The sequence below is a fragment of the Lontra canadensis genome, unplaced genomic scaffold (assembly GCF_010015895.1).
Source record: "Lontra canadensis isolate GAN:19392208 unplaced genomic scaffold, GSC_riverotter_1.0 scaffold5, whole genome shotgun sequence".
Classification (NCBI taxonomy): domain Eukaryota; kingdom Metazoa; phylum Chordata; class Mammalia; order Carnivora; family Mustelidae; genus Lontra; species Lontra canadensis.
The window spans coordinates 31,838,879-31,863,396 of record NW_022630999.1 but is presented as its reverse complement, the minus strand read 5'-3'; the positions used below and the strand labels follow the sequence as shown (position 1 = coordinate 31,863,396).

The 24,518-nt window shown below is 42.8% G+C and overlaps 1 protein-coding gene across 18 annotated transcripts in view; it reads right to left on the bottom strand.

Annotated features, from left to right (window-relative positions):
- The window catches only part of TENM2 (teneurin transmembrane protein 2), a 1,216,596-nt gene that overhangs the window by 157,278 nt on the left and 1,034,800 nt on the right, over positions 1-24,518 (bottom strand). For all 18 annotated transcript variants that reach the window (XM_032851741.1, XM_032851742.1, XM_032851743.1 and 15 more), the window contains 2 exons: positions 21,767-21,962; positions 15,912-16,013 (listed from right to left, as the gene is read on the bottom strand). In XM_032851741.1, the coding sequence (XP_032707632.1) occupies positions 15,912-16,013; positions 21,767-21,962 (298 nt within the window). The remainder of the gene's footprint in view (positions 1-15,911; positions 16,014-21,766; positions 21,963-24,518) is intronic.

Below are 24,518 nucleotides of genomic sequence, written 5' to 3'. Positions count from 1 at the left end.
TGGGGAGCCTGCTTCCTCCTCTCTCTGCCTACTTGTGATCTCTATCTGTCAAATAAATAAATAAAAATCTTAAAAAAAAAAACTCTAATAGCAATAATCTAAAATGTGAGTGGGGAAAGTGCAAAATATAGGAATTCTACTGAAATTAAGTTGTTATCAGTTTAAAAGACGGTGTCATAAGTTTGAAATATTTTATGTAAATCGCACGGTAACCACAAAAGAAAATCCTGTAGTAATTACACAAGAGATACAATAAAGAAATCTGAGTATACTGATGTCAAAAGACAATGGAACACATAAAAAAGACAGCAGGATAAGAAATAAAGGACAATGGCTCTACAAAACAACCAGAAAACAATTAACAAAATAGCAATCGTGTTTACTTATAGATCATTATTTTAAAGTAAATGATTAATATTTCCAATCAAAATACAAAGAGTGGCTGAATGGATAAAAAGACACGAGCCAAAATATGCTACCTAAGAGACTTGTGTCAGCCTCAAAGACACAGAGAGTGAAGAGATGGAAAAAAAGACATTTCAAATAAACGGTAACAACAACTATAACAACAACAAAAGACAGAGTAACTATACTAATATCAGACAAAAGAGACTTTAAAAATGATAAAAAGAAACAAGGAAAGTCATTATATAATGGGGTCAATATATCAATAAGAGAAAAACAATTGTAAATATTTCTGTTTCTGACACCTGAGCACCTAAATATATAAAGCAAAAACTAACAGAGCTAAAGGAGAAATAAACAGTAATACAATAGTTGGGGATTTCAATACCCCATGCTCCACAATGGATAGATCATCCAGACAGAGAATTGATAAGGAAATAGCTGATTTGAACAACACTATGATCAAATGGACCTCATAGACATATAGAGAACCTTCTGCTCAATAATGGCAGCATACACATTCTTCTGAAGTGCACATAGAACATTTTCTAGGATAGACCATATGTGAGGCCACAAAACAAGTCTTAGAAAAATCAAGAAGATTAGAATTATACCAAGTAACTTCTTGGACCACAGTGGCATGAAAATAGAAATCAATAGCAAAGGGAAAACTGGAAAATTCACAAATACATGGAAATTAAAAAACATCCTCCTGAAAAAACAATTGATCAAAGAAGAAATTTAAGGGGCAAAGGATTTCTTGAGACACATGAATATAGAAATACAACACACCAGAACTTATGGGATGCAGCAAAAGCAGTTCTAAGTGGGATGTTTACAGCAATAAATGCCCACATTATGAAGGAAAAAGAGCCAGGTGGCTCAGTGGGTTAAGCCTCTGCTTTCAGCTCAGGTCATGGTCTCAGGGTCCTGGGATCAAGCCCCGAATCGGGCTCTCTGCTCAGCAGGGAGCCTGCTTCCTCCTTTCTCTCTGCCTGCCTCTCTGCCTACTTGTGATCTCTCTCTGTCAAATAAATAAAATCTTTAAAAAAAAGAAGCAAAAAGAGCCCAAATAATCAACATAGCTCTATGCTTTAAGGAACTAGACAATAAAAAAAACTAAGCCCAAAATTAGCAGTAGAAAAGAAATCATATGGATTAGAACAGAAATAAATGAAATAGAGAACAGAAGAACAGTAGGAAAGATTAACCAAATTAAGAGTTGGTTCTTTGAAAAGATAGATAAAATTGACAAACCCTTAACTAGGCTAGAAAGAAGAAGAAAAGAAAAAGGATCCAAATCAACAAATTTAAAAACGAAAAAGGAAAAATTACAACTGATAATACAGAAATACAAAGGATCAGAGAAGGCTACTATGAACAACTATTTACCAACAAACTGTTCAACCTAGAAGAGGTGGAAAAGTTCTTTGAAAATCTGAATAAACAAATTATCAATAAGGAGACTGAATTAGCAATAAAAAAATCTCCCAATGAAGAAAAGCCCAGAATCAGATGGCTTCATTGGTGAATTTTCCCAAACATTTAAATTAGAATTAACACCAATCTTTCTCAAACTCTTCCAAAAAATCCCAACTGGAGATTTCCTGTTTGGGAAACTGAGAGTAGCCTGGAGTGGCCCCTGATCTTCCCACCCATGCAAGGGGGCTGAGAATCCATTTTATGAGGCTAGCATTGTCTAATACCTGAACCAGAAAATAACCCTACTAGAAAAGAACACTACAGGCCAGTATCCCTACTAAATATAGATGCAAAACTCTCACCAAAATACTAGCAAACTGAATTTAGCAGTACATTAAAAGGATCATTCACCATGATCAAGTGGGATTTATCCCTGGGATGCAAGGATGGCTCACATATATCAACCAATTAATGTGACACATTATGTTAATAAAAAGAAACAAAATAATACCATCTCAATAGACACAGAAAAAAAGCATTTGACAAAATTCATCACCCACTCATGATTAAAAACTTTTAACAAATTAGGCAAAGAAGGAACATATATCAACATAATAAAGGCCACATATGATGAGCCTACAGCCAACATCATAGTCAATGGTGAACGGTTGAAAGCTTTTCCTCTAAGATCAGGAATAAGACAAAGATGTCCACGCTCATTAATCCTATTCAACAAATTATTAGAAGTACCAGCAGGAACAATCAGGCAAGAAAAAGAAATAAAAGGCACTGGAATTGGAAAGGAAGAAGTAAAATTTTCTCTATTTGCAGATGACATGATTTTATACAGAGAAAATCTTAAATGATTCAACCAGAAAACTTAGATCTAATTGAAGAATTCCATAAAGTTGCAAGATACAAAGTTAACATATAAAAATCAGTAGTATTCCTATACACTAATAACAAATTTTTTGAAAAAGAAAGAAACTAATGCCATTTACAATAGTATCAAAAACAAGAAAATACTTAGGAATAAATTTAACTAAGGAGGAGAAAGAGATCTATTCTGAAAGCTACAAGACACTGATGAAAGAAATCAAAGAAGACAGAAATAAATAGAAAGATATCCTGTACTTATGGATTGGAAAAATTAGTATTGTTAAAATGTCGGTATTACACAAGTCATCTATAGAGTCAATGCAGTTTTATCAAAATTTGTGGTGTATAAATGATGAATCTTGGAACACTGAAAAATAAAATTAAATTAAAAAAATTCCAATGGCATTTTGGTTCACAAAAGACCACAAATAGAAAAAGAAATCCCAAGAAAGAACAAAGCAGGAGATACCACACTTCTTGAGTTCAAGCTATACTATAAAGTTATAGTCATCAAAACAGTATGGTCCTGGCATAAAAGCTGACACATAGACCAAGAGAAAGAATTGAGAGTCCTAAAATAAACCCAAACATATATGGTCAACTAATATTTAGCAAGGGAGCCAAGGGCATTTACTGGAGAAAAGATGGCTTCTGCAATAAACAGAGCTGGGAAAATTGGATATTCACATGTAAAAGAATGAAACTGGACCCCTCTTTTACATCACTCACAAAAATTAACTCAAAATAGATTAAAAACTTAAATATAAGACCTGAAATTATGAAACCCCTAGGAGAAAACATAAGAACAAAGCTCCTTAACATGGATCTTGCTAATGATTTTTTTGGAGATAACACTTTAAGTAGAAGCAACAAAATAAAAAGAAACAAGCGGGACTTCATCAAGCTAAAAAGCTTCTCCATAGCAAAAGAAACCATCAACACAGTGAAAGACAACCCTCAGAATAGGGAAAAAAAAATTGCAAACCCCATGTATCTGGTAAGGGGTTAATATCCAAAACATGTAAGAAAGTCATACAACTCAACAGCAAAAACAAACAAAGACAAAGCAAATAACCCTATTTAAAAATGGGCAAAGGACCTGAATAGGCATTCCTTCAAAAAAGATATATGAAAGCCAATGAGTACATGAAAATATGTTCAACATCACTAGCCCTTAAGGGAAGTGAAAATTAAAACCACAATGAGGTCTCACCTCACGCCTGTTAGAATGGCCATCATTAAAACACAAGAGATAACACATGCTGGCAAGGATGTGGAGAAAAGGGAACATGTGGTCACTGTTGGTGGGATTGTAAATTGGTACAGCTACTAAGGAGAAGAGTATAGGGATCCTCAAAAAATAGAACCACCATGAACCAGGAGTTCCACTTCTGGGAATATGTCCAAAGCGAACAAAACCACCAACTAACTCAAAAAGATATCTGCACCCACCTACTCACAGGAGCATTGTTTATAACCACTAAGACACAGGGACAGTCTGAATGTTCACCGAGGGGTTAACGAATAAAGAAGGTACAGTATATATACACAATGGAATATTAACAAGCCATAAAAAATGAGGACATCCTACTATTTGCAACAATATGGATGCAACTTGAAGGCGCTCTGCTAAGTGAAATGTCAGATGGAGAAAGACAAAAGTGATCTCACCTACATGTGGAATCTGAAAATAGCACAACAACAAACCAAACTCATGGAATAAAAAGATCAGACTTGTGGTTACTACATGTGGGGGTGGGTCGGGGAGGGGAATTGGGGGAAGGTGGTCAAAAGGGACAAACTTTCAGTTGTAAGATAAAAAAGTACTGGGACTATAATGTACAGGATCAGGACTGTAGCCAACACTGCTGTCCGATATATAGAACAGTAGTGAAGAGAGTAAAATCCCAAGAGTTCTCATCACAAGGAGAGAAATTATTTTTCCTGTTTTCTTTTATCTTTCTTTTCTTTTTATGAGAAAGACATCTATATGAGAAGATATGGTAGATGACACTGGTAATCATTTCACAATCCATATAAATCAAACCATCGTGCTGTATGCCTTAAACATAATACAGTGATGTATGTTAATTATTTCTCAGTAAAACTGAAAAAAATTCTACACAGATTAAAGATCTAAATAGAAGAAAAAGCGACAAAAGCATTAGAAAAAATACTGCAGACTAGTTTTATTTTCTTGGGAGGAGGATATGTAAGGAAGACAAACTCTCCAGGTTGAGAAGGATAAGAAGATCGGGTTTGATTACATAAGATTTACATCTTCTATACTACAAAGTAAGGGATGAACAACCCCCGGAAGACATATTTTTAACACATTTTAGAGAATAAAGTTTGATATCTGAAATACACAAAGAGCTCTTACAAATTTGTTAAGAAGTGACGGATGAATGAAAACCCAGGCAAAGAACATACAAATAGAAATATAAACTGTCAAAAGAAGTATGAGAAGACACATAGCTTCACTCGCAATTAATTAAGTATAGATAAAATAATGAGAAGAAATAATCCTTGGCTTATTAGATTGGGGGGAAAAACAGTCAAAAGACTGATAACCACCAATACTGCAGTGGCTGAGGTGAAACGGGCTCTGTCAAACACAGCTGGTAGGGGGGGCAGAAATGCAAACTATTTCTCCTGGCGCTGGAGATAATTTGTCACTGTCTGGAGAGCTCCATGGCTCATTGTGCCAACTGAGAAGCCTGCTGACCTCCATGCCTCAGTTTTTCCTCCCTAGTAAATGGGCAGGGCGATAAAGGGCTGTTCGTGTAGGAAGAGTGAGGACAGTGGAAAACAGAAGTAAGGGACAATTATAAAAGTACGAATGCAAAGATCACGAGCCATTCCAATCATCATGGTCACCTCTAACCCGAACAGCATCCCCCACTTCCTGCCTAGAACATTCCGATGCTAGTTGGTCTCGGTGGGGGCAAGACCTGGCAGGACCCCCATGAAGAGAAGGAGAAAGCAGAGGGCACTTCTGACAGACAGGGGCAGACTCTCTGGCTCAGAGGGCCAAAGTTCAGGTGCACCAACTTCCTCATTCCTGTTCTGCCAAATGGCACATTAATAAGCAGGAAAGCGATTCAGGGAAGAATTTCCAGAAGGACAAAAAACTCATCAGGTGTGTCAGATCTCTGACATTCAGGAGCCATGTGGGGAAAGACGCACACGCTGACTTAAGCACGAAAGTATGGATGCTTTAATTAATCCGGGGTGAATTTAATTGCTTTAGTTAAGTGGAAATCGGGTTAAAAATGATGCAGAGCATGCTGGGGTGTGTTAAAAACATGACATATGAGTTGGATGAATCGATAAATTAAAAGTGCACAGATGTTTTAATTAAACCCAGGGAAGTTAACGAAGATCGCAAGAGACTTTTAAGCCTATGATTAATTCAATTCATTTAAAATACCTGTAGAGATATGGGGAGGCCTCCATTTTGAGAGTTATAAAAGTTCTCAATCGGTAAGTGCTTAAGCTGTTCTTAAGAGACGTCTAAGTTTTTGTGCGTGCGTGCGTGTGCGACTGAACAACATTAATTACATAATTAATATTTAAATTCTTCACAATACACAGTAAACCTTTCTGCAGCTCAAGTCCAGAAATGAGGTAGCTTTTCACTTACTGTGGTTCGAGCAATGAGAGGTGTTCGCAGATTACTGGTGTCTTGTTATCTACAAGCATGGAAGCTTCCGGAAGACCTAAAGGGTCTATTTATTTACTGCTGTCTCCCCAGCCTGTAGAGCAGTTCCTCGTAGAGCATAGGCTTTGGAGTTAGCCTGAATTTTCCTTCATTTTTACATGCTGTATGACAATAGATGCTGTTTTCAGCCTTGATTTCCTTATCTTTCAAGTGGGACAAGAATTCAGGAGTACCTACCTCATTGTGTGTTTTGTTTTGTTTTGTTTTTTTTTTAGATTTTATTTATTTATTTGACAAAGATCACCAGTAGGCAGAGAGGCAGGCAGAGAGAGACAGGGAAGCAGGCCTTTCACTGAGCAGAGAGCCGGATGTTGGAAGTAGGCTTCCCACAGAGCCGGATATGGGGCTTGATCCCCCGACCCTGAGATCATGACCCGAGCCGTAGGCAGAGGCTTTAACCCACTGAGCCACCCAGGCGCCCCCGTCATTGTGTTTTTAAGCAGGTGAAAGGAAATAGTATCTATAAAGTGCTATGTACAGTGCCTGGCAAATAATTAGAAATCTATAGACGGATTTTATTATCATTTTTTATTCTGACTCATCCCATTATAAAGGCAAAGCACTCTCTTGCATATCACCCATCCCAGTCAATTTCTTCTCTCAACACTGGTTTATTTACAAATACAGAAGTTTTTCCTAAAATTCAACTACTTATACTCTGTGCGTCACATCTACAGCAAGGTCCCCCAGGGTTGGCACTCTGCTTCCTAAGACTGCTTTGCGACTTACCTAGTCGCTTAAAACAGGGGCAAAAAAACACATAAAAACCTTTCTAGTCTCCAAAGCAATTTAACTGGGGGAGGGCTGACTGATTTAAGCCCTTAAGCCCTGAGAAGCGATTTGTTTGGTAACATAGCAAGCACGGGAAACGCCAACAGCCAGTTTCGGCCGCAGCAGGCATGGGCTCACAGGAGACCACTAAATAATGGACACTGTGACTTTCATGTGCTGGAGGTGTGGTTCCTTTTCGAGCCGGGAGCCGGGGCGGGGGTCAAAGTGATGTTGCTGCTTCTGGTCACAACTCTCTTTGGGGAGTCGCGGCAGAGTTCAAGGGCAACGTTATCTAGACTCAGACCCGAATGGCACAAGAGTCTTCTGGGTATCCTCTAAGAATGCAGATTCTGATTCAGAAGGGCTGGAATCAGAAGATGATTCTGATTCATCGGGCCTGAGGGTTTGGATATTTAGCAAGCTCCCCAGGCTGAGGCTAGGACCCCAGACCTACTGACTGACTCAGAAACTGTGGTGGGAACCCAGCAAGCTGTGTACTAAGAGGTGAACCTGATTAGTATGGTTCTAATGACGTACCTGGGCAAGTGCCTTACCTTCTCCGAGCCTTAGTTTCCTAAGCTGTGAAATGGGGACAATAACGATGTGCGTTGTGGAGATGAAATGAGATAATCATACGGAACCATTGGCATGGTGCCTCAGTCTCTTCTGCAAAGTGTTTTCCAAGTGCCTCTGCTTTAAGCCCCTTGTCCTGGGCCCTTGTTGCCAAGGAATTCCTGCACATTTTCTCAGGTCAGGGGTGGGTGGAAGGAGAGGTGGGATTCAGCCATCAAACCGCAATGTGCTGTGGCAGCCACCATGGCCCCTGGCCCTTCTGCATTATTGTGGATTGTCAAGGGGGCTGGGGGAGCGGAGGGAGACAGGTGTGCAAGACAGAGGGTCTGAAGGAACCGTACACCGGGTGCATCCGTGCTTGTTCCCGGAGAGGACCAGTGTGGCCCGAGTGTCTTTCACTGAAAGCTGACTCCGGCTGAAAAAGCGGGAGGTGACTTCTGTGCTAAGAAAGTTCTGCAAGAGGTGTTTCTGGGGCGGTAGGGAGGACCCCTCCACCAGCAGGGAGGGGCTAAGGGGCTTGCCATTCCTTTCCTGAGTGCGGAAGTCCACTAAGGGAAGAGACTAATGGGGAAAGCAGGTTACGAGGCCGTGCCCAGCTAGGACGGTCAGCCTGAGCTGCCCATGCGGGCTTTGGGAATTGTAGCCACCCTCAATTTGGGGGACCTTCCTGCCAAGCTTCTCTCCTGTGTGGACGTTAGGCCTAGAAGCCTCAGAGTCAGCCAGACACAGCCTCAAAATCGGGCCCTCCTATGTGACCGTGGGCAAATAGCTTACTTTCCTTAAGTTTCTGTTTCCCCTGTAAAATAAGGATAATAACAGTGATTTCATGAAGACTCATGAAGACAGATACTACCTAATGTCTATGGAGCATTCGGTCCATGCCAAGCATGGTTCCACACATGTGACATGAATGTACTCTTTCGTCCCCACAGGTAGTATTACTGTAAGAAAGTCAAGGCTCCTGGAGGTTAAGTAATTTTTTAAAAAAATGGGTCCAGCTAACGGGAGGAGCACGGCTTCGATTCTAGTAAATTCAGATTCTCGCTTTCGTTCTTAATCACTGCGCTCTTCTGAGATAATGCACATAAAATGCGGGATCAAGGTCAGCTTTTTTTTTTTTCTTTCTTTTTTCATTCCTCCTCTTTTCCTTCCCTCCCTCCCTCCTTCCCTTCGTTTAAATTTGTGCCTCAAAGTTGGCTGATTCGTCACCGCGTGATTAATCTGATAAATTAGAACCCTGTTCCCCAGCACTCATTTGATTCTTGCACATTTTCTGGCAATGCTTTCCTCTTTATGAGTCTTATCCCCTAACTGCAAATCTCCGAACATTTAGGGACCACACACCGCTTCCTGGGTACCAAACTGGGTGCGAGGAGGTGTCATAAAGAGGACAGCTGGAAACTTGTGATCCAGCAGGAGAAACTGATGGAATTGCCCAGCTAGAACCTGGCCCAGCATGAAGGAAGGGGCACTGCCAAGATGTTGCCAAGCCCTGTGTGACTGCAGGGTCCTGTCTAGGGTTGTTTCAGGGAGGTAGGAACCTACCTGTGAGCAGCAGTTTGATAGGAAAGGTTGGGATTGATGAGAACGTTCCAGCTGAAGAAGCAGCATGAGCAAAGGGGAAGAAGCAGGGCCATGACGCTTTATGGATGACAAGTAGCCAGAAACTATGGTGTATGGGCTTTAGTAGGAGATAATAGTGCAAAAGCTGCTTAAATCATGAAAGATCTTGAATGTTACTCTAAGAACGTTCTTTATTCTCAGAATATGGTCCCTGGCAACCTGCATCAGAGTTCCCCTGGGAGGCTTGTTAAAAATGCACATGTCTGAGCCCCAGCCCAGTCCTATGGATTTAGAATTGGCTGGTGGGGGCGGGGAGGGGGGCAAGCCTGGGAATATGCATTTGTAACAACTTCCCCATGTAAACATAAACTTAAGCGTCTGCAAACCAAAGTGTGGTAACGTCTGTGGGAGGCACCTGGATCTTGAAGGTGTTTGCAGAGATAGTAGCTGTATGTGCACCCGGAGCTCTGCAGAATGCTGGAGGTCGTGAATAGGAGGAAAGCCATCGGAGAGAGGCTGGAGGTCGCATGCACAGTACAGCGACTGTGAAGGAAGAGAGGAGAAACGGAGCAGAGCATGGTGGAGGTTGACAGGACTTGGCAAATGGTGTGATGAAGGAGATGATGAATCTCTCTGGGAGGGGAGGAGAGCGGGGCAGAGCGGCAGGTTCGGAAGTCAGATGGACTTTGTTTTGAACGCCAGCTCAGCTGCTTCCTGCTCAGTAAACTCTAGTTTCCTTTCCTATGGAGTTTCCTTGGGTTCAAATCCAAATCCTAGCATGCAACTACCACACAAATTGCTTGGAAAGCCCCTCTTCCTTATACCGCACCTCTCCTAAGGCCGATCTCATGGTCTAGTATGAAGAGCCTGAGCCAGAATGCCTGGTTTGAATCCCAGCAATACCCCTTGCTGGCTGAGCGATCTTTAACAAGTTACCTAACCTCTCTGAGCTTCGTTTTCCTCATCTGTAGAAGGGGATAGCAGCCGTACATAAAATAGGGGTATTGATGGTTAAATGAGAGAGCTATGTGGTGGCTGAGAACAGTGGTTGGCACGGAGTCAGAACTCAGTTAAGTGTCAGCCGTGACAGATGAGGAGGAGTTTGACTAGAGGGCTGGAAGCCCAGGAAGGCCTGGGTAGTGGGGACATTTGCCAGTTAACAGGAGAAAAAATGGCAAGATCCCTGTTCTCTTTTCTCAAGCCCCCACAGAAGCTGGGTAGGAGCTGAGACCCACCCCCAGAGAGAAGGCTTTACATTCCCGCGGCTCTGGCATTTCTGGGCCTCCCCTGACAGCTGCTGAGCAGTGGCGGCTGTCACTTCTCATCCCTGTGAAATACACATTACCTAACAAGTAAGGCTCTGGTGTTTTAAGTTTCTGATGCAGGTTTGCGGCCTCAAGCTTGGAACCAAATAAGCCGTCCGAGGAGCCAGTGTCAAAACAGAAGAATTGGAAGCCTCAGATGTTTTCTGAAATGCAAGACGGCATTACAAGCAACCCAAGGAGCATCTTGAGTCAATGAAAGACCTCCAAATAAAAGCAAATAAAAGAAAAAACGAAGCATAATTAAAAAGCATCCAGCCCCCAACAAACAGCACTCAATCCATGAGAAAGTCAGGCAAGGGGGACAGTAATAATAAAAACTGGAGACTAAACAATAATTTCAATAATGAGCTTAATTACAGCTGGACTGAGAGAGGCACCTGATGGAGAATGGGACAAAGTACTGGAAAAGAAATGCCATTTGTGTGTGAGCCTGAATCCAGACACATTGCTTATGACACTGCACAATTCATGAAATTCTACACTGAGAGACACATTCAGTGTAGTTCCTTTATTGAACTCCTTCTCCATAGAATTTTCTCCACATTCCCTGATATTAACTGGCTATTTTTATAGATTCATACTTCATTTCTTCATAATACTGCATTTCTTAATAATACCTATGTCTTTTGGGATGCGTGGGTGGCTCCGTCAGTTAAGCGTCTGCCTTCGGCTCAGGTCATGATCCCAGGCTCCTGGGATTGAGCCCCGCATCAGGCTCCCTGCTCAGCGGGGAGTCTGCTTCTCCCTCTCACTCTACCTCTCTGCCCCACTCTCAAATAAACAAATAGAATCTTGAAAAAAATAACGTCTCCACCATTCAAAGTCCGCATTACAGCATTTAAGACCTCGCATGTATAATTCCCACTTGCCGATCACATGCATGCAGCAGACCAGAAGCTCCCAGAAGGCAGGGCCCTGGCAGGCACGCTTGTTCCTCGTATTCCCGGCACTTGGTGCAGTCCCTGACTCAGAGCAGGCCCATAATAAGCATCTGTTGGAGGCACGAGTAAGTTCTGTCCCCTCAGCTGACTTGGAACAATGTGTTAGAACCCTTACACATTCTTTTGATGTGCGGGTCAGCTCCGTTTTGCCTTCTGAGCCCCCGAGGACCCCAGGTCAGTGGGGGCCGGGGAATGAATGCTCTGCAAATTCATGCTGACTGATTCCTCCATTTCCTGCAAGGCTGTCTTCAGATGCCTGATGCGGACTGGCAGGTTTATAAGAAGACAAGGAGCTGCCGTCCGCACGGCACGTCTGAGGGCACGGGAGGCGCCGTGTGAGGTCAAGGGAGTAAATCCGTATTTCTGTCACTTGGACACAGACCCGGTTGCTCGGATGTGATGGGAATCTCGCCTGCTAACGTGGCAAATTTCTCCCCTGGCGGGAGGGTCTCAGTCTGCCTGTTGCCTGCAGTAGCGGAAACTGGCAGGACCGGAGGCATCCGGGCACCGCCGTCAGGGAGGGAACAAAGGTGAACGCCAGCTTGTGTTGAGGGAGAACTTGGGACTTGGGCCCTCCTAAGGCTTTTATCAAGAAAGAAGAGAAGTGTTCACGGGCCACAGCTGGGAGATGGCATGTGCCACTCTGCGTGGCAAGAGACTCAGGGCCAGCTGTCTCTCCTCTGCGCTGGCGAGCATGATCCCCTCACTCGGTCTGCTGCACTTACTTCCTGCTAACACTTTGGAGCTTCTTGGGCTCAGAAGCTGCGTATGAGGGGCAGCCTGTCACAGCCACAGACAAACTGTGCAGGACCGGCGGGGTGGAGCCTCACAGCTCTGGTGGGAACATACACGTACACACCCACACTCTCACACACACACACACACACACCCACACTCACACACACACAACCACATTCTAATTTTTTTTCTGACTGAAAATCAGAAGTGCGTCTTTGAGATGACTCACTGACAACGGCAAGGCATCTTGCTAAAAATGTGTAAGTTCCACCTAATCTCAAGAAAACATCAGACCACTCCACATCGAGGGACATACTGAAAGACACCTGACCAGTACTCTTCAAAATGAATGAGGTCATGAAACACAAGGAAAAGACTGAGGACCCTTCACAGACTGGAATGGACAAAGGAGACATAACAACTAAATACAATATGGGATCTGGATCAGGAAAAAAAAAAAGTCTGTAAATTAGTCAATAACAGCTTTAGTGTTAATTTCCTCATTTCAGTGACTGAAGCATGATCATTTAAAATGCTGACATTAGGTGACTTCTGTATGGGAGCTGTATGTACTATTTTTGCAACCCATGTGCAAGTCTGAAAGGATTTCAATTAAAAAAAAAAACCTTAAAACAGGGGGGGTAGTTAAAATAGGATTTATTTCATATTGTTGATATGAGAAAGGATAAGATGGTATGTTTTAAGTACTTCTTGCAATGTCTGCTGGATGCTGAATATTAAATAACTATTAGTTGTTATTTAAAAACAATCTAAAGTGGAGGCTTAACTCACGACTAACTCAGGTGCTAATCATTACATTTACTCACTTGAAGCTTGTACCGTTAAATCTGTGTGCCTATTTTTTCTGGTTTCTCACTTCATCACAGAGGGATAGTTAGCGATTTTTGTTACTCTGAGGAGCCAATATTTAGAAAATGAGGTGTTCAAGGCTTGAATCTGTCTAGAAGCCAGGCTGTTGCACGTGAGCTCAGGTCCACTTTTGGGTTTCTTGATGTGAAAAAGTGTGTGAGAGGCTGACTTGGCTTGAATGCTCATGACTGAAAATTTCCCTCTCTTGACAGGTCAAAGGTGGCACTAACATCTCCTACTTATTGCAACTGATAAGTTTTTTCTTTTTAAATTTTGGATTTTCACATTGTTCCTTTTAGAAGAAATTTATCTATGTAAACGTAGTGAGTTGACTTAAAGAGATATGTTAAGTATATAATAATACAGGTGGCTCATGAATTGGGCAAAAATCATAAAGGTGGCACATGAAAAAAGGTCAGGAAATAAAGGCTTGGAATATTTCCCAATATTGTTGTTAATGAAGGAGCTTAAACTGTGTCCATTTCAAAAATGCTAAGGAAGAAATATGTCTAGGGCAAAGACGCAATTTTCTTCTAATACTCTAAAGGCAACTTTGCCAAAAATAAAGAGGGAGACAAGGAGAAAACAATTTTATTCTTTAATACTTCAGTTCTGTCCACTGTAGGCATCAAGAGCGAAATTAAAATATGCAACAAGTTCAAAGGCTGATTTCAGGAACAGCGCCTGAGTATGCAGGAGTAACTACTCTTAACAGCCGTTCAATATTTGTTTCGCAAGGATCAATTATATACCATGGCTAATGCACCCTCGGAGTGTGCATCCAGCCACAGAACAGGTGGTGAATGCAAAACACACACCGAGAGTCCTTTTAAGCAGCTAAATGCACACGCCATTACAGATCCATAATGCAGAATGGACGTCCATCTGCAAATGGATTTAGAGCGAGGAGTTCTTAAATGGCTGAGGTACTTAGGGCTGAAAGGCCAATAACTGCATGGGCTGTCAGAGCCCACATGGTTTTTAGGATTAATAATACATTGACATGTGTCCGTGTTAATACAAATTTACAGCTCATAGGCCACGCAGCAGAGGGTTCAGCCCATTTGCAGCCACATGCAAAGGACCATTCCGTCCTTCCTCTCATTAATGCCTTTGCTCCTAGGAAGATTAGATAACACAAGAAAGGCCATTCGAACAATCCTGAGGTTTTCCCTCCTCTGAAATGTTCTCCAGGAAGGGTGCTCAGCATGGTGACCGTGACGCTCTGTGTCAGCCACCTTCCCTCCCATCATGGTGCCTCAGAGGCTGACTGAGCAAAGCACTCAAGGGTAGGAGCTCCAGCTCCGCGGTCTACCTGGGGAAGTGTCCGCATGCCATTAGAGTGTCCAGAGGCGACAGTCTGGTGGCTTCTAGCTCTCTTTTCCTTCTAGCTTCTCTTTTTCCTGACGAGTTTACCAAAGCATTTGCATTATTTTGTGATAGAAGATATGTCCGTACATGGTATCATTTAGGAATTAGTCTCATGCACGGGCAACCAAATCCGGAACTTCATGACCAGGAAGTCCCATTCACTCACCAGTCAACACTCAGAAGGCTGGGGACCGCCCATCTTTGAAATGCTGAGAATAACTGAAAGGCAGTTTTCTCCAGCAACTGTGGTGAGCACGGGAAAGGAGTGGCACTGTTGAGCATTTACGGAGTAGCTTTATTAACAACTCCTCTCTCTCAGAGCATCCAGGCAGCATGGTCTTTTACAGGTGAGCACGTAAAACTATTATATAAATATGTAAATAAATATAAGGTGATATACATAAATAAAGATGGTAAGTATGAACCCTTTGCGGGAACACAACATATTCTGCTAAGAGCTCATCCCATGCTCACAAAGAATGTGTAAAGGAACCCCCCACTTTTCCGGAGGAGGAAATAGAGACTCAGACATGTTAGATCCTTGGCTCCAGATCACACAGACCCTCAAGTGGCAGCGGTGGGATTCAACACAGGAGTGCCTGGCCCTTCCGCAAGGGCCCTGAACCCCTCCCTCACTGCTTCTCAGACTGGGGTGTGACCTACTAGTGGGTGAGGAATCAACATAGTTGGTTTCCACTGGAGCTTCTAAGCTCTGCTCTCTACTACGTTTGCCTCTAATAGAGCCCCTTGAAGGTTATGCTCAAGGTCTCCTGCAAGCTAGGTAAGCAGCCCCTAAGTCCCTGTTCTTGCAAGAGTCATTTTCTCTTATACTACCTTTCCCCTAAGAATCCCAGAGCCCCAGCAATTCTGTGCAAAGGAGTGTAGATAAATTAATAACACAATTTAAAACCGATTCCTTCAAGATAAATAGCGCTTCCTAGATTAAGAGTGTAGCTGGCCAGAATGAATGAAATTTACTAACCCTGAGATGCTTAATCTTCCATTACATAGAATTTAATGATTATAAGAAAGGAGTGATGGTAATTCACTTTTGCTTTTACAGGAATCCAACCATCTCATTTTTAGCAAATCTTTCTTCTCAGCACACCTCGGTGCCAAGGATAACCTCCCTGCTCTTATAGGTATATCGGCCAATTGTCATATATTACAGCCTGCTCATTGCTCAAGGGTTGGGCCTTCTAGCATGCATGAGCTTGCAAGCTGTCCCAGTAGAATCTCGCAGGGAGGCTTCTTTGGTGCCCCCTCACTCCCCCTCAGAGAAGCCTATGCATTGTTTTCCAACCGTAGCAGGGAAATAGTGGCAAGTACCTTTAGCACAGTCTGCTCCTAGAAATCCTGGGAAGCAGTGACACAGCCCAGACACACATTCGCCATTTCCATGGCAGTTACGTGGACAGTCCTGCACTGAATCTGAAAAAGAGAGAAACTCAGCAATTACCTTTTCCTCTGCCTGCGGATGAAGCAAAGTCATCATCAACCGCCCATCATTTCTGAAGACCGGTGGGAGTAAACCCCCAGTACCCACAGGGCACTGGCAAGAACGTGAGGGAGCAAAGGGAATGGGAAGTTAAGGGGACCAGGACAACTTGGAGAATGCGTGGAAGTAACCACCGCTCTCTATTTGACCAGCATCTGGGCAGGGATGCAGGGTAAGTACTGCTGCAACTCCTGCTCTTTCAGAAGAAACAACTTGTTTGGGTTTAAAAATCTGAAATTTCCCATGTCTGAATGTTGACAAGTTTAAAGCATCATGAGTGCTGGCCCCCTCCCACCAAGCCCCTCCAATATCAGACTCTCAGTCTGAGATTTGGTCTGACATGTGTGATACTGAGCCTTTAGCCTCAGGTGCAGGGAATGAGTCTCCAAATGACAGTGGATGTTTCTGATCTCAGGTTTGTGGAGCAGAAAAAATTCTTGCTTTCAGGAAAGAAAAATCCGAATGTGTAAGACTGGCCAATGGAGGCATGATTTGGGGTACATTAAGTAGTAGTTTTTAGACTATACAAAAGTCCTTTCGGGCTGACCTTTTGTACATCTTATTTTTCATGAAAATCAATTAGTTCCCATTTGTTCTAACCTGCATAGCCATCTTATTTCATGATTTACCTTTCTCTGTGTACTCTCAAGTCATCACTTCAAAGGGATTATTTAGGGACCTTTTTCATGTTGATTTGGGTCTACACGGACATAGGCATATTCTTTTAAAATTATTATTCTCATTTTTTTGCCTTAAATTAAAATAAACACATTCAGAATTTCAGGCTCCAAATTACTAAGATGATGAAAAGAAAAATCCAAGCCACTTTGCCCAGGCTGTGTGACCTCTACACAGCCCTGGGGAGTTGGGGTCACTGACTCAGTGATGTTGGCTGAAAGACTATCAAGTCAGATGGCTTCTAATGGAGCAACCTGAGAGCGGCGAAGGTCCTTCCCTTAAACAGGATTTCCCATTTATTCCCACTCCGTACTGAAAAACCAAACCTTGCATATATTGCTTTCTTTCCACAGTGTTTCCTTTCTTGGCTCTCTTCTTCCGGAACAAAGCAGTAGTTGGATTCTTGAATGCTGAGGAGAACTCAGTGAGCGTATCTGCTTCTTCAAAATCGGGCAGGACACCATACACTCTAGCAGGCCAATTTATTTAATGTTTATCAATTAACGCTTCGGGCTGAGTCCTTGAGGTTGGCTCTACAGGTGGGCTGAGAAACATCCAAGTGGCTCCTGATTTCCATCTATTCATCGTGCATTCATTCATTCAAGAAGCTTTAGGTTGAATCATGAAACAGTTGCTTGGGCAGGCCCAAAATCAGCAATTTCACATGGTTTTCGGAGACCATTCTCCATGTCTCCAATTCCCCATTCATGTTTCTCAATGTCTTGTGAGCCAAGACACCGACTGCCATAGTTCTGGACTATCTTTTCAAGGTTGTCTGCATAGTGAACCACATTGGAGGACAGATAATGGTGTCTGTTTCCAGAGCAAAGGACGGGTTTGCTTACTCCCCAGTGTAATAAAGATAATATCTTACTCTAGTGCAAAGAACAGGCGGGCTCACTGTCGACTCTGAGAAACTCAGGTGTAATAAACTCAGGATTTCCCCTCTGTAATGCAATCCATTGCATGTGTTGATACTAGCTGACCCTGTTGATGTTGCCCTGCAGGAACTGGGGCTTGAGGGACTGGCACATTTACCAGAATCTAGATATTGCCTTACTCTGAGTAATAAAGGCTCTTGTCTTTGACCCAGGAGTTTCATGTCTTCTGATAATATCTATGAAATTGTGGCAGGCTGACATATTAGCTTACAATTAGGGTGAGCTCTCAGAACTGTCACAGTTCCTGATGTATGGCTCACTTTATTAACTAAAAACCTATTATTTGTAAGGCACTGTAATAGGCATTGGTGAATCCAAGTGGATAGGTGAATTCTCTGGCCTCATAGAATTTTCACTGTCATAGACAATACAGGCTGATATATATATTGATTCTGTGACCAATGGAAACAAATAGTTTTAAACATAGAAACGGCACTGTCTAGCTCGCATTTTAAGAAGTCCCCCCTAAAGCAAATTAGAGATTGCTTCTCCCTAGACCAGCATCTAGGTCTGGGGATGGTTTGGTGGAAACTGACATCTGTGAGCTCAGACCTCCCTGTTCCCAAACCTAACATCTTCAGAGACAAAGCAGCAGAGGCTGAGGGAGCTCTTTCCCCACCAGAGTCACACAGAGAGGGACCGAGTTCTTTGCATGGGCTCTTTGTGGGGCTGGAAGACCTCCTTGCCCTTTAGCTGAGGTATTTATGCTTCGATGTCAATTTAGGAAATATGTGCCTTCTGGGCACCTTCCTTCCTCACCTTCCCTCAATCAGGAAGGGTTTTGTACCCCTTCTCTATGCTCTTGTAATTCTATGGTTGCCTTTTCATGTGTCTTTCTTCCTCCATCAGGCTCCATGAGGAAGAGACCTGATTTGAATCATTTACTGAGGTATTCTCAACGCTTGGCACACAGCAGGCCCTTGGTAAATAGCCGTCAGAGTGTGTGTGTGTGTGTGTGTGTGTGTGTGTGTGTGTGTGTGTGCAGGTAGGGCAGGAGAATCGCAAATAAGCAAAAACTGTGACAGAGACTATTTTTCATGGCCTTCTCCCAGTATTTCTACAGTTTTTGAGAGAAAGAACAACCCCACGGTCTGGCTGAACTGTGCAAGGGACCCCGCCCTTCCGGTGGCCATATTATCAGTTTTCCCTTCTGTCACCCTGGTTTAGGTTTTCTTGAGGAAACAATGGCAGGTGCTGAGAGGCAGCCCAGGAAATGGGGTTTTTACGCAGGCGGAGGGCGGCCTCCACGACACCCGCACCGTGCTTCAAGTATGCCACTCTGTTGTCCCCTGAGATGAAACTCATTTCTGAAAGCAGGCTGCTTCTCTCCAAAACACATCAAAAGACTTCCCTGAGTCAAAGGTATATTTAGCGTGATCGCTGGTTGACACCCGTCTAACATTTTCCCTTCTGTTTCACATCACAGGGGCTTTTGGCGCTCCTGGCTGCTCTTGATGGAGAACGTTCTGATAATAGATACGTGTGTGAGAACCTCTGAACCAAATAAAACACTGTTCTTTTCCCTGTATTTCAGGCCAATTACTATCATTGCTCTATCAAGATGTCTGCCCAATTATTAGGCCGATTACCTTTGACTTTCTCTTTGAGTTACAGTCCAGATGAGACAGATCCTCTGGGGAGAATTGCTATTCCCATCTCTGAACGAGGGTAATGGCCTGGGGGAAGGGCATCTCACTACTGCAACATCTGTGTCTATGTGGATAGAGGAAATGGAGGGCAGAAGCCATTATTAGATAATCTGGCCCCCAGAAAACGTGTTGAGCAGGGGAAAGGCATTTATTTGGCGGGAATCCTGAGCAATCCATCCAGTGGTTAAGCACAATTTTCTGAAGAGTTTGGATGCTGACTCCACCCCCCCAATTACCACGTGTGACCTTGGGCAGTTGCTTAACTTCTCTTAGTCTTGCTTCTCAAGTAGAAAATGGAGTCCTGGGAGTACCTCCCTCACGTAACTACTCTGTGGGTTTGCCAGCCTCGTCCCCCCGGTCCATGCAGCATAAATGTGTGGTGGGTGGTGGTTGTCGTTGGTGTCATTATCCATCTCACCGAGTCCTTGTAGACTCCAACTAAGCCAGCTGCTGTTTATGGCGTGGGCTCTTAAGGATGTGCGAAGAGTTTTCAGTTAAATACAAGGTGACAAAAAGGATGTTATTTCTCATCATGTTCTTAAACTAAAGACTGCTTTTAATCTCAACATCTCAAACTATTTTTTTTTTTCCTTTTGTGAGTTGATTTTTATTCCTTTTTGCTTTCTTTCCCCCATGGATCCATAATCTGCTTCTGGAAATTTTCTCTAACCATGGAAGATGTTTTCCAGTGGCTTCCATGATACAAAGTTTATGACATTAGTTGGGAGCAGGGGTTGGGAAACTTTCACTGTAAAGGGACAGAAAGTAAATATTTAGGATTTGCTGGTCAAGCTGTCTCCGTTGCAGCTACTCAGCTCTGTTGTTTTAGCTGCCAGAGACGATATGTCAGCAGATGAACATGGCTGGGCTCCAGAAAAACTTTATTTATAAAAACAGGCAGAGGGCCAGACTTAGCCCATGGGCTATAGTGTGCCAAACCCCTGCCTTTGTATATTTGGCCAGTTTGGATAGGATCAAGTTTTCCTTGGCCGAGGGAATGAGGGTTAACTTTAACACTACGGTCACTACCAAATCCTGATTTTAGACCATTTGAAAGTTGTGGCTACTGATAAAAAAGTGCACCCTGAATTTTAACTTGGCTTCCCTAGCTCTTTCAAGAATTGAGGAACCCTTCAGAGAAATCCATGAGACCAGTAAAGAAGTTCTGAGGATCTGGTCAATAGGAAAATAGCTGTACGCGATATGCTCCTAAACAGCCATCTGCTCTCATTCAGTGGCGACCCACGCCATGGTAGATGTGTTCCGGATGTAAAGTTCCGTCATCCTTCCTGTCAGGGACGTGGTCCTTTTCACAGAGGAAGCTGAGGTTCCAGGGGGTAAGTGACTTTCCCAGTCAGGATGTGGGACAGAAGAGTTGGGATTTGATCCTCTCTCACCAGGTCTCTCCTCGTAACACCACTCCTTCGGTGAACCTTGAGATCCATGACCCAACCCTGTGGGGACAACATGCCCAGAGGCCCAGAAGCCCATCCATTCCTACCATGTCCACATCCTGGGACTTGGAGGGACCGAGTTTTCTGAGTCTCAGTGGATTTTTCTGTGAAGTGTGTGTAACACGCTGCCCCAACTCACGGACATTCTACCCAGGATCTGTTATCCTCATCAGGATAACAACCTAATGACAACATACATTGAATGAAAGTATCTGCAGCTTATGTGATTGTTAAAATTCTTAAGGTTTGCTTTAGAAAACTTCATAAAATCCTCTCAAACTAATGGCCCTTTCAGGAGTTTGTATGCACATATAAGAGGAAATTTTGAATAAAAACATTGCTTCTCCTTTAGTAGCTAATAAAAAAACAGGGCTAACACATGCCAAAAATGACAAGTGTTTAATTAAAACATTTTGAGATTTACCTACTTGGGAACAAAGATATGATTTTTTTTCCTTATGTCTATATCCTTTTCTTGATTTATTTTTATGTGGGTCTTTTTTTTTTTTAACTTTTGATTTTAAGCTTTCCTGGATTTTCAGAGAAATTCTGAGCTGATGTGAATGGTCTGTATTTATTGGCTCTACTGCATATTTAGAGTGTTATATACCGTATATTATTTAATTCCTACAATTAGCCCTATGCAGTGGGTACTAGTTAGTTCTTTTTTACTGTGAGGAACCTAAAGCTTACAAAAATCCACTGATTTGCACAGGTTTTGTGGCCAGGACTTAAGCCAGCCTGTCTGACCCAAGCTCTTGACCACGACTGTATCCTGTAAGTAGTCTCCCTGTTTTAATCTGGGCTAGTTTTAGGTGGAAAATACCATGAGGCTTAAATAAAGGATTCTGGTCTGGTGTCCTACACGGTAGAAACTACATTGGAAGATGATTTTCTGTGGAAAAACCTAGAATGTTTCCATTCTTCCCTTGGTGGCATTATCACTCAGAGACCTCATACCTACCTAAGACAACAGTGTTGAAGGAAACCATCTCTTTGTCTTTGCCATCATTGTAGAAGGCCAGGTGCCACAGGCCTACGTCCAGGTACTGTACAAACACGGCTTCATTCTGCACCAGGGTCTGTATGCTCCGGCGTTCCCTGGGTGACTCAACCACACTCCACTTCTCCTTCCCATCCAGACGCTCCATGAAGTCATACTAGAGTAAGGAGAGAGAGAACCCCATGTGTGAAAGAGGTGGCAGACCTGGTCCCATGACTAGCAGCTTCCCCTCCCAACCCATCAATTAGCTAAAAAACACTTTTGAGCGCATTTTACTGTGAGCTCATCCAGTAAAAAAGAAGAGTCAGAAAAGTTGTAACAATAAGTCACCATTTATTATGTTTATAATTATTGCTAATAGTTTTATTACTATAGGCACAATCCCTTTTCTGCTATTTGAAATCCAAAAAGCCTTAACGCCAAAACTTTTATGTTTTCTCTAGTGTGTGTGAGAGAGACAGAGAAACAGAGGGAGGGAGGGAGCTTATTGTTCCAATCTCCACTGGGGTGTTATATAATACCTAGTATATGCCAAGTATAACTTTCTTGGAAGTCCCAAAATTCTGGATTCCAAAAATCTGGCTTGGCAAGAGTTTCAGATAAGGAATTACAGACCTGTGTTACCGGCTATCATTTACTGATCATCTACCAGGGGGAGGAGACATAGCAGATTAGTTAAGAATGAGGGTTGTGGGGGCGCCTGGGTGGCTCAGTTGGTTAAGCGGCTAGCTTCGATTCAGGTCATGATCTCAGGTCCTGGAATCGAGCCCCACACTGGGCTCCTTGCTGAGAGGGGAGCCTGTTTCTCCTCTGCCTGCCATTCCCCCTGTTTGAGCTTGCTGTCTTCCTCTCTCTCCCTCTCCCTCTCTCTCTCACTTTCTGTCAAATAAATAAATAAATAAAAATCTTTAAAAAAAGAATGAGGGTTGTGTCTACTATGTTGTACATATGAAACTAATGTAACACTGTATGTCAACTATACTTCAATTAAAAAAAAAAGGATGAGATCTGTGCAGCTAGACTAACTGGGAGAGAATCTCTCACTTACTCGCTCTACCTATCTGTGCCTCAGTATCCCCATTTGCAAAACAAAAAATAATAGCACGTATGTTACAGGTTGTTGTGAGAAATAAGATAATACTTGGAAAAGTGCCTGGCACAGAGCAAACACAAAATATGTATTAGCTAGCGATCATCATCACTGCCATCATCATTTCATTCTACTCTTGCAAAAACCCTAAAGATAAGTACTCTTTGTATCTCATTTTGCAGATGAGAAAACTGAAGTGCAGAGAAGCCAAACAACTTGTCAAAAGTCACACAGCAACTAAGTGGCCAAGCAAAAACTTAGACCTAGCTCTCTCAGATTAACCAGCAATTAAATATGAAATTCTGTTTCAGTGGAAAGTGGGCTCCTAACTAGAAGGGATCAGTGAGAGACAGAGGGGCCAAAGAAGGCTACCAAGATGAGGGGAATGGAGGGAGCCAGTGTGACCCAAGAGATTGGTAAAATCTGCTGGTGGGTTAGTGGGAGCCACTGACGATCTCAGAGCAGTGACTGATTCAAAGAAAGGACTGTTTTGAGGAATTCATTTGCAGACAGGATACAGCAGAGGGGAAAATGAAAAGAACCAGGAAGACCAGTTGGGGAGTGATTATAGAAGCTCAAGTATGTCACGACAGGGGTCTTGGTCAGGACAGTCAGTGAAGAGAGGAGACAACTTTGGAGGAATATTTTTAAGAAAGCCCACCCCTTGACCGTGGGCCGGACAGAGGGGATGAGGGAAAAGGCAGAGGACACCAATGTCTCTTACTTGTCGACAAGAAAATCGATAAGACCCCTGTAGAAATGGGCTAATCTTATGAACTCTTTCAAAATCACTGCATGGAAAAGTCAGTTGCACTGTGACTTCCAGAGAACATTCAAAGCACAGGTCTGTAGCAGATAAAAAACCACCACTGTGGGATTAAGCTCTCTCTCACCACTTCCCCTCCATAAAAAGGATTTTATACGTTACAGACATTGACTATAACCTCTTTCATGAACTTCATAGAATTAAACTCCAGGAATCTATTAATGAGACTTCCCCATGATCAGAATTGCCAGTTTTTCCCATCTGAAACGTGATCATTGAAAACAAAGAATCTGTAATCCGAAGTGCAAAGGCTTTACCATCAGACAAAGGAGGGTTTGAATTCTGGCTGCTACTTGCTATTGTTTGAAGTTGGGTCAATCAACTTTTAGCCTTTTCCTGGTTTGCATACTAGGTAATAATACTTGATTTTTGGAGATGTTCTTTTTTTTTTTTTAAGATTTTATTTATTTATTTGACAGACAGAGATCACAAGTAGGTAGAGAGGCAGGCAGAGAGAGAGGGGGAAGCAGGCTCCCCGCTGAGCAGAGAGCCTGATGCGGGGCTCGATCCCAGGACCCTGGGATCATGACCTGAGCCGAAGGCAGAGGCTTTAACCCACTGAGCCACCCAGGTGCCCCTGGAGATGTTCTAAGGATGACATGACATAATGCTTTGGGCAGTGCCTGGAAGGTACTAACCATGTTACTAAGTACCTCCAGACTATGTGTTACTTATTTGCAAATCATAAGGATCAGAGAAGAGAAGTAGATGGTTCCAGTTTTTCCATCTGGGGGTGGCAGACAGCTGCTTAGGAAGTGGATATTTCCTCATCTCTCAGAAAACGAGTATTTGTTTTT